General features: G+C 37.5%; 1 protein-coding gene across 4 annotated transcripts in view; it reads left to right on the forward strand.

Annotated features, from left to right (window-relative positions):
- The first annotated feature begins 4,598 nt into the window (after nt 1-4,598).
- dus2 (dihydrouridine synthase 2) overlaps nt 4,599-10,625 on the forward strand; it is a 25,207-nt gene continuing 19,180 nt past the window's right edge. For 2 of the 4 annotated variants that reach the window (XM_007543296.2, XM_016666779.1), the window contains exons 1-9: nt 4,599-4,694; nt 5,025-5,171; nt 5,248-5,293; nt 6,283-6,374; nt 6,485-6,528; nt 9,384-9,444; nt 9,619-9,666; nt 9,774-9,839; nt 10,437-10,507. In XM_007543296.2, the coding sequence (XP_007543358.2) occupies nt 4,611-4,694; nt 5,025-5,171; nt 5,248-5,293; nt 6,283-6,374; nt 6,485-6,528; nt 9,384-9,444; nt 9,619-9,666; nt 9,774-9,839; nt 10,437-10,507 (659 nt within the window). In that variant the 5' untranslated portion in view covers nt 4,599-4,610. Of the gene's footprint in view, nt 4,699-5,024; nt 5,172-5,247; nt 5,294-6,282; nt 6,375-6,484; nt 6,529-9,383; nt 9,445-9,618; nt 9,667-9,773; nt 9,840-10,436; nt 10,508-10,625 lie in introns of all 4 variants that reach the window. The other 2 variants (XM_007543294.2, XM_016666778.1) reach the window with 2 other exon arrangements.

Consider the following 10,625-nt stretch of genomic DNA (forward strand, 5'->3'; position numbering starts at 1 on the left):
CTGACAGCGTATGGCTATCTGACAGAACACGGGCATGCGTACTAACTGCATATGCTATCCTGACAGCGTATGGCTATCTGACAGAACACCGCCCTCAGTTATATGCAAACACAACAGGGCTTGCAGTACGGGTGGAACCGGACCGAAGCGTGCCGTTCCGTTCCGTTCCTTGCAGTGCGAAAACGGCTATTATGACAGTCTTTCTTTTTTGTTTATTTTTTTGTTTTTTGGCACTACTCCAGAAGTGATCTTAATCCTGAAAGATGTTTATATATAAAAAAAATTATGTCATAAAAGCCATCTCACCTTTTCCAGGTTTTAGCATTTTTTTCAACCAGGCTTCAGGTGGTTAAAGACGCATGATGGCCTTATTGCCATTATTTATTCAACAAAGTAAAATCCAATCAAAATGGAAAGTGTAAAAGTAGTGTACACCCAACCCACTTTACAGTGTCTTTCTGACAATCAGTCTTTCATATTGTTATGGAAGTCTCAGGCTGCCTTTCTTTCCAACATTGCTTCAGTTCATTTACTCCTTCATGCACTGCTCCCGTATACACCACAGCAGTCAGTTCAGTCAGCTCGGGGTCTGGGTTATACTATGATTGACTGATTTGTCCCTCTCTTGTCCCTCTGCATCCAGTTATTTGTGTTTTCTTTGTTTACTTAATTTAATCAGATCTAATTTTTAGAGGTTTTACGTCTGTCCCTCATTTTGTAACCTCTAAGCACTTTGTTTTACATGTGAATGTACAAAAAGTGTTCTATGAATAAAAATTAATTGATTGATGGATTTATAATCTGTGAAAAGAACATCATTCTAGACAACTGGTCAATCGCACAGACACAACTTTCCAAAACTAAGTTGTCAGTTTCTTTTTAGAGAGAACAAGTGTTATCCTGGCAAACAATTGCAATTAGTTGTTGATTCTTTATGTTTTGATAGTTTCTTAAGAATAAATTACATGCATTTAATGCATGTAATGCACCTACAAGACATTTTCCTGCTATTTTTATATGAGACCAACATCACTGACATTGACTTAAAAAAATAACAATAATAATAATTAACTGTGACAGTGTAACTATGATGAATTCACTGGAATTTAACTAATTGATTTTATATCATCTGGAAATTTCAGCTAGATTGAAATACTGACTTCACAACCAAGTTTGAACTTGAATCTATGTTGAATGGATATGTGCAGACGTCATTGCTGACATAATGACGTGTCACTTTTTGGTGATGTTGGAGCATTATGGAAAAGGGTGATAAATGTAGAACATCTTATTTTAAAACTTCAGGAAGGCATAGATAAAGTGGATAAGTGGGGGGGCGGCAGGGTAGAATGGGGCTTTAAATTTTCAAATGAGAAGACAAAAGTAATGTTTTTTACAAATAAAGAAATTGGGGTTGATAAAAAGTTGTATTTATATGGGAAAGAGAAAGGGTTGGCTGTTTTTGTTTTTTGGGAGTAGTTTTTGATAAGAAACTAACTTGGGAAAATCACATAGAACATATTATGGAGAAAAGGAAAAAGGTTCTTAACATTATGAGGTGTTTAGCAGGGTTGACATGGGGTGCAAATTTTGAATCACTTAATATTTATGTGTCACTAATTCAATCAAGAATTGAATATGGGAGTGTGGTGTATGGTTCAGGAGTTAAAACTAGGTAAAAAAAAATTGTTATTCAAGCTGCTCTCCCTATGCATTGCTATGGCATGCCCCAATAATAATAATAAACAGACATTCTATTGGGTGTAGAACAATAGGTGCCTGCCATGCAATGCATGGAAGCTGCTCTCCCTATGCATTGCTAATGGCATGCCCCAATAAAGAAAAAGCAAGAGTTATTAGCAGAAACATTAATTAAGGTGCATAGTTCAGAAAAACTATCTGAAGATATGGAAAGTAATAAAGACAATTTATTGGATGAAAATCCAGAAGTTACTACTAGGAGAGTAGTTTCAAATCAGGATTTAGATATGCCTTTTACTATGTATGAGTTAGAAAAAGCTATTAATAATGCTAAGCAATCAACTCCGGGGAAGGATGGAGTGTGTTATACAATGCTTAAACATTTTAAATATTCATCTCTTACTGTTATATTAAAATTGTTTAATTTGATTTGGATGACTGGGAGTATTCCTACAGAATGGAAATAGTCAGTTATAATTCATGTGTTAAAACCTGGTAAAAATGCAGCAGACCCGTCAAGAGAGACCTATAGCTCTCACTTCTCAATTAGGGAAAATAATGGAGAGGATTGTTACAGATAGGCTTTCATATTTTATTGAAAGTAAAAATAAATTCTGTCCTTTTCAGAGTGGATTTCGTAAAGGGAGGAATACGATGGATGCAGTTCTGTGTTTAGAGTCAGAAGTAAGAAAAGCTCAAGCAAATAAAGAGTTAGAGATAGATGTGTTCTTTGACATAGAAAAGGCTTATGATATGTTATGGAAAGAAGGATTATTGATTAAACTAAAAAAACTTGGTATAGGAGGCAAGATTTATAATTGGGTTTTGAATTTTTTGTTTGGTAGAGAAATAAAAGTTCGGGTTGGGGCGAGTTTCTCTACTAGGTATGCTGTTGAGAATGGTAAAAAGCCCAATTCTTTTTAATATTATGATTAATGACATTTTTGATGAGATAGATAGTAGTATAGGTAAATCTTTATTTGCAGATGACGGTGCTTTATGGGTGCGGGGACATAATCTGGTATGTTTGCAGAAAAAGCTGCAGAATGCCATTTTGAAAGTGGAAGGCTGGGCTAATAAATGGGGATTTAGGATGTCAATTGCAAAGACTCAATTTATTTGTTTTTATAGAAGACATAAGGAAGTCAAGTTGTACCTTTATAAACAAAAGCTTGAACAAGTGAAAACAGTGAAGTTTTTAGGTGTTATATTTGATGAAAACTTAACTTGGAAACATCAAATAGAATCAGTTCAAAATAAATGTAAAAAAGTGAATAATCTGTTGAGATGTCTCTCTGGACAGGAATGGGGAGATTCAAGAAGTGCACTGTTGGGAGTCTATCAGACTCTCATGAGATCTACTCTGGACTATGGGAGTGTAGCATATATGGCAGCTGCTGACAGTCATCTGAGAAAGCTTAATATGGAGCAAACACAAGGATTGAGGGTTTGTTGTGGAGCTTTTAGAACATCATCTTTAGCTGCTCTACAAGTAGAAACTGGTGAGCTTCCTTTAAGATTAAGAAGGTTGAAACTAATGTATATGTACTGGGTGAACCTACAAGGACATAAGTATGATCATCCAGCTAAGATGGTGCTGAAGGACTGTTGGGAACATCATAAATTAAATTGTAATAGTTTTGGATGGATTGGGGACATGAAGGCAAAACATCTTGGTTTAACTGTTCCAGTATAGTGTTTCGGTTCCTCATTCTGAAATTCCACCATGGTTATTTATTTCTTCAATTAAGGGAAATTTTTGAAAAGAATAAGACTCCAGAATGGGTTGTAGTTACTAGATATTTTGAAAGATATAAAGACAACATAGTTATATACACAGGTGGATCTAAAGATCCAAATAGTGGTAGAACTGGGGCAGCAGTGAATATCCCACACCATAAAGTTTTGATTAAGAGGAGAACAGCTGACCATTTAGCTGTATATACAGTTGAATTATCAGCCATTATTTTAGCCTTAGAATGGTTGTTCGATTATGATATTAGGGAAGAAAGTAAATTTACTATAGCATCAGATAGTCAAGCAGCATTATTAAGTATTAAATCTGGCAAATCTTGTAGATTAGATTTGATATTAAGAATACACCAATTATTAGTTCATTTACATAACAAGAAATGCTTGGTTTGATTTGTCTGGATTCCTGCACATGCAGGTATAGAAGGAAATGAGGAGGTAGATATTCTAGCTAAGCAGGCCTTGAAATCAGAAATTGTTCATATGAATATTCCTTTAAGTAAAAGTGAGGGTAAATCTATTATTCAAAGAGAAATTATTAAGATTTGGCAGGATCAATGGGATAATCATGATAATGGAAGACAATTATATGCAATTCAAAAGAGTGTGGGAGGTAGTAATTGTCTGAGTGGAAGGCGGAAAGAGGAAATAGTTATGACTCGACTTAGAATTGGGCATTCTGGACTTAACAGTTCTCTCTTTAAAATAGGAAAGCATGAGACTGGGGCTTGTAATTATTGCAATCAGGCAGAAACAGTGGAGCATGTATTGTTAGAATGTGATAAATACTCAGAGGAACGTCAGCTTTTAAAGTCATTATTAAGTAGAAAGAATATAGGACTGTCTATGATCAATCTACTAGGTAATAAATCAAATTATGTTAGATATCTTTTATTTAGGTTCTTAAATAACACTAGGTTAATGAATCGTATTTAGAATATGTATAAGTATGTGTGTGTATGCCAGTACATGCTCATGCATTCTTACATGTATTTAATGAATGTGTTAGATGTGAATTTGCACATCGTACATGTGTACGATGTGCAAATTCACATCTAACACATGTGAATTTGTGTTGAGGCGTGTTAAATTCCCTCTGAGATCTCTAATGACTACACTCCAGTCTGGTAGGTGGCGGTAAATGCACCTTAAGTTGGATGCCAGCAGCCAATAAAAATCAAAAGAAGAAGAAGACGTTTTCCCCACATGAACACACAGTACAGCTGCAGTCTGAAATGCCGGTAGGTGAATTTTCTGGTGTTATAGGGGATATGGCAAACCTTTATGTCATGCTGCCAGCTAACATCTTTTGTGGTTAGCTTATCGTTGAGAAAGTACGTGTAATTTTTGCCAAGTGTTCTGTTCTATATGTTCCGCAAAATGTTACTCAGAAACATTACAGTAAACAGTTGACCGCATTTCGTACATGTCATAGACCCTTGAAGGTAGAGATACAGTCTTATTTTCTAAATTGGCATATTCCTCCAGCCTTTTCGGCCTGGTTTTGATTAATGTTTTTGTAGCTTTTTATCAAAAAATGTTATTTTACCGTGGGTTACTGATGTTGGGAGGTTTCCAGATCCGCTGAGCAGTTAGCATGGCAGCACGCAGGCCTCAGCTTCCGAAACATCACAGCCCTGGCCCCGATGGTTCGTGTGGGGACCCTGCCGATGAGGCTGCTGGCTCTGGACTACGGAGCTGATGTGGTTTACTGTGAGGTAGGCTGGCTACACGACCCAGAACATTAAACTAGGAAATGATTTTACGCTAAACGCGTTGTTTTGTCTCTCCCAGGAGCTGATAGACATTAAAATGGCCCAATGTCAGAGGATCGTGAATGGTAAGACCTTTTCCAAAGCTTCAGATGAACTGGCCCTCTCACTAACTTGTGATAATTTCTCTTCTCTTTTAATTAAAATTTGTGTGGGGAAAAAAATTACGAATCTCAGTGTGGTGGTAAACTAAATCCATAACAACTGTGCTTCACGAGGTGCACTGATATTAAATAAAAAAAAAGATTAAATTGCAGTTTCAGAACGTTTTCTCTAAGTAATGGTTCTTGCATGAATTTCTTCTGCTCACCAACCAGTTAAAATGGAAGTAATCGTTTGAATTATTCCCAGTAATTTCTCCAAGGATTCAGCAGCAAGCAAGGGAAATTTATGCCACTGCACATGTAAAAGCAGCAGTGAACTTCTTCTTGGCACAATTTACATACTTCTTATACTACTGCCCTGGTCAAACACTTATGCAGTCCATATCAAAGTCCATACCATTGTTTTCTCCAGCTGACCTGCAACAAAACAGATTACAACTGTTTCAAGTTGTTTAGTCTTCTTTCCTAAGTTTGTATGTTTACAAAGGAAATGCTTTTACGCTAAACGCGTTGTTTTGTCTCTCCCAGGAGCTGATAGACATTAAAATGGCTATCAGATAGACAGGCCACATGGTACTGTGGCCTGTCTATCTCCAATGGATAGTAGTTGTGTTGTCATGGAGACCAGCAATAGGTATATAGATTTGATTTGTTAGGAAGAACAGCACCAGAGAGCTGCAGACATTTTTCACTGTCACAATTATAACTTACTTTGATTCAAAGCCTAATTTTTTCTTCTTCTGCTGCTTCTTACTGTTTATGTTCAGATCCAGTCATTTACATATTTATAACTGGTCTACATGTGAGTGAAATTATTCTGGATGCTTAACTTGAGTTTAAGTTTTTAATTTTTTTTAGGAAATACTTAAAGATTTTTGTTTCCTGACATCAAAGAGGTGATTGCACATATCTTATGACAATTGCTTGTATTGTGTGTGTGTATGTTTTGCCAGATGTGCTGGAAACAGTGGATTTTGTGGCTCCAGATGAGCGCGTAATGTTCCGGACCTGTGAGAGGGAAAAGGACAGAGTCGTCTTCCAGATGGTGAGACCAAATATAATGGCACCAGCCATCAACCCAGTCAGTATTATGCACTGGCTGCCATTTCCTGCAGATCAACATGCAGGACTGAAACTCTGTTTGAACACTTTTAGGGAACTGCTGACCCTGACAGAGCTTTAACAGTGGCCCAGCTTGTGTGAGTATAACAGAACATATAGTGGAGAGTGGAGAAAGCTCTGCAACAAAGCATTTAGATAATAACTATATTAATATTAATAGTAATAAATTAATATTCATGATGCTTAATCATGGAGAGCCATATGGAGAGACCTTTCTAGTGCTGAACCTCACCTGCAGAGCTCAACTTTAAATATTATTGTTATTTCCATGACCTTCACTATTCCTGGAATTTATTTTAACAGTTCAGGACAGCAGACTACAAGGCAGTTGGTTAATTTAATATTTTTTGACATTTAAAATTCTTCACTACTTCTGAGCAACACATTCAGGTGAGACAATTGTAGAACCAGCATCTACAAGCTTCACATTTCTACACGAGGAATACATGCAATTTGAGTGGTGAATTTATTCAGTTTAAGGTTTTCATTGGCTTGATGTCTGTCAATTTTTTCTGTAAGTTTCTATAGAAAGTGACAACCAACCTACTTGTATAATTCAAATGTGTCAGTTGGTCAACTAAGTGAAATCTTTATTTTTAGTGTTGGTGACATTTACTGGACTTTGAGTTCCTTACATGGGCAGGAACTTTTTCTCCAGGCTTCTGTTAAAGTTTCNTTCTTCTGTTGGAAAGTATTATGGTAAGCTTGTCCCACCCATCTATCCTTAATTCTATTGACGTCTTTCTCTAACAGATGGGTTTCTTGTAGCATCATCACATCTACTTTTTTCTGTTTTAGATATTTAATCACTTTGCTTCGTTTAGTGTATGAGCCCAAACCATTAACGTTCCATGAGGATATTTTAACTATGGTCCCCATAGTTTATGTCCATTTGTCGATAATAGTAATGGGAGCATCCTTATATCTTGTGATGTACCCGTTGTGTGTATACATATAACTAAGGAGAAAACAAAAAACGACTGGCTCAGGAGGAGGGCCCCAAAACTAAAAGAAAAAGTAAATAACTGTGCCTTATTCCTTATGACAAGCATGGAGGACTTCAACGTGAGCTGTCCAGACCAATAGTATATAATAATAATAAAGATCAAAAAAATTCCGCCAGAGCTTTGTTAGCTCAAATGACTCAGATAAGAGGAAAATGAAAAAATAACTAAAGGGTTGTGCTATTTAAACTGTATACCTTAAGAAAATATGTGGGATATAAATACATAGAAGTCCAGATCGTAACTTCACGTTCTTGTATGGGAGTCCAAATCGCCATCCATGCAGCTTAGATTGCCTAAATAACAATCCATTTTCACCGTGTGCAAAGTCTCATTGAAATAGCATAAATTTAACCAGTTTAACGGAGTCTAGTTTTAGCGTGTATAATACAGTAAACACTTTGGCCTTAATAAACTGGAAGTTATGATTAGTGATCTCAGAGAGGATATATTACCAATGATCACCACGGTCTGTTCATTCATTCTCCTTCCTCCGGGGGTTGGTATTTGTCTATCATCTTTTTTGCTGCCGCTGCGTCTTCAAAACGGAGGCGTTCCTTGCCAAGGGAGACCCAAAACACTGCAGGGTACTGCGTGGTGTATTTCAGTCCCTTGGCTCTGCACATACGTCTGACCTCAAAGAATTTATTTCTTTTTTCTTGTACTTCCTTCGTGAAGTCTGGGAAAAAAATCAAACTTATGTCCCCTCCACTGAAATGATCCGATCTCTCTGGCTCTAAGTCGTATTTTCTCCTTGTCCGCGAAGCGAAGGAATCTCACCAGGATGTGGCGGGGTCCGGCTGACGTGTTTCGCCCATCTTCTTTTAGTGTAGCGGGTACTCTGTGAGCCCTCTCAACGACGATTTGATCAGCATTCTGGTCCTGCGGAAGTAGGGAGCGTAGCACATCCATTACACATTCCAGTGCGTTATTCCCCTTCTTGATATTGAATTCGATCTTCCAGCAGTGCAACTTTGGACTTCAGCTCAGCCGTGTTGGCAGCGAGCGCTGCGTTCTCATCTTCGAGTTGCGATACTCTGTTTTCGGCTTCCCCAATTCTGCTGTTGAGGCCGACAACATCGGATTTCAGAGAGTCCAGACAGTCTTTAATTGTAGTCACGTCTGCCCCGACTTGTTGTATTTTGTCTTGAAGATCTCGGTTCATGATGCGAATTTCGTTTATAATCGACGAGTCTGTCCCTGTACCAGCTGGAGTCTCCATGCTAGTATTAGCGCTAGCACCGTTAGCTTCGTTAGCTCGTGAGTTCAACATCATCATTTGGTCGATTTTGGGTCCCGGAGTGTTCTTTAGTCTTAAATTTTTTCCTCTATTCATCTTGTGCTGCTTAGTTTCCACCGTCTTCACATGTATTAAGCCCTCTGACGGAAAGTAGACATTTAAAATTGGTCGATATCAGCTCTAGCTCTTCAGCATGCGTCTTCCCCACGCCGCATCGCCACCGGAAGTCCACCTCTTGATTCTTGAAGCATTGTCATATGTGTGTGGCGAAAAAAACATATTCTTCTTGTGAATAATCTTATAACCACTCCCAGATTTTTGGGCAGCAAACATTGCTACTTAAACTCCGTTGATGTTATTCCACCAAAGCATTGTTTTAAGACACATTCGTATGTCTTAGAGCTTCCAGTTGAACAAACATGAGTTTTTATAGAGCTGGTCTCACCGATGAGCAGCAGATGTTTCTTTCCTCATAGGTTCTATGAAGAAAGGAACAGTTCTTTAGTTTGAAGGAGTGTAGTTCACACACACTTTTTCCATTTCGCTCATGCAAGAGCTACGTAAATCCAATAAAAAAATATAAAAAAAACCACCCAAATAATGTAGTTTGTCCTTTACTGGTAAACTGGTGCATCATGATATAAGTGATAACCTGCTGAAGTGTATTCAGACTATGTCTGTTGTTCAGGGAGCAAGACGTGGCTGCCATTGATGTGAACATGGGATGTCCAAAGGAATACTCCACTAAGGTAAGGTGATTTGTTCTGTTTTTATTCTTTTTGTGATTGTACCACTTGTATAAAAACAGCTGCTAGAGCAGATATCCTTGAGGGTAATCACCTGTCTGTGATTGTGATGCATATTATCTTGCTGCTGCTGCTGCTGCTTTGACCTTTGACCCTCCACTTTGTGTTTTCCTTCAGGGTGGAATGGGAGCTGCTCTGCTATCAAATCCAGACAAGATTGAAGCTGTGAGTACATCCACTAGATTATTTTTTAATTGACAAGGAGCCACTTTGAAATTTGTGGGTTTCAAGAGTTTTCTTGAAGCATTCTGTGTTTTTCTTCTTTATTAAAGATCCTTAAAAAGCTTGTGATGGGAGTCTCAGTACCAGTTACGTGTAAAATCCGGATTCTGCCTTCGGTAAGACATCGCATGTCTGTTATCAGGTTACATTTTCTGAGCTGGTGAAGCTTGAGGCTGTTTCTTTTTTAAATATTTAATTTTGTTGTAGTCTACTAACTTCTGAAATATATTTTGACATGTAGATTATGAACGCATGACACTGGAAATACAGGACCTACCAACTACTGCATCAAAGAAGTCTGATCTGATTGCAGTTTTCATTCACTGATATTCTAATGGTAGTAATGATTAGATTCATTGTGCAGCTCTACTTTTCACCATTTTGTTTCCACATTATAATTATGTACCATTTTGAGTTAGTCCATCACTCAAATCCCAGTTATAGAAGTTGAAGTTTTTGACTCAAATGTGACAAATAAAAAAAAGCAGCTTTTAAAATTTTGAAAAATAAAATCTGTACTTTTAGAAGTGATTATAAATGGGGAAAAGCATGGAAGTACATTAAAACATGCCATCAAAGGGCTGATATGAGAAATGATACAAAGCAGAAATTAGATGTTGAAATAATTTTGACATGGTGAAAATGAAAGATAACAGGGCCTATGTGAAAACAGAATGACTGACAGGTCAGTGTTTCATGTTGGTGGTTAACAGCTGGAGGAGACGGTCAGTCTGGTGCAGCGGATTGAGAAGACCGGGGTCGCTGCTGTTGCTGTTCACGGCAGGTAAGAGGCAACTTTCTTTCTCCATTAGCTAATGGAGAAAGAAATGGAGAAAGAAGAGAAAGAATACTGAGGAGAAACCTCAGTATTCCCAAATTAGTGATAGATGAGAGTCCTCTCT

Source organism: Poecilia formosa, unplaced genomic scaffold (genome assembly GCF_000485575.1).
Source record: "Poecilia formosa unplaced genomic scaffold, Poecilia_formosa-5.1.2 Scaffold795, whole genome shotgun sequence".
In the NCBI taxonomy this organism is placed as follows: domain Eukaryota; kingdom Metazoa; phylum Chordata; class Actinopteri; order Cyprinodontiformes; family Poeciliidae; genus Poecilia; species Poecilia formosa.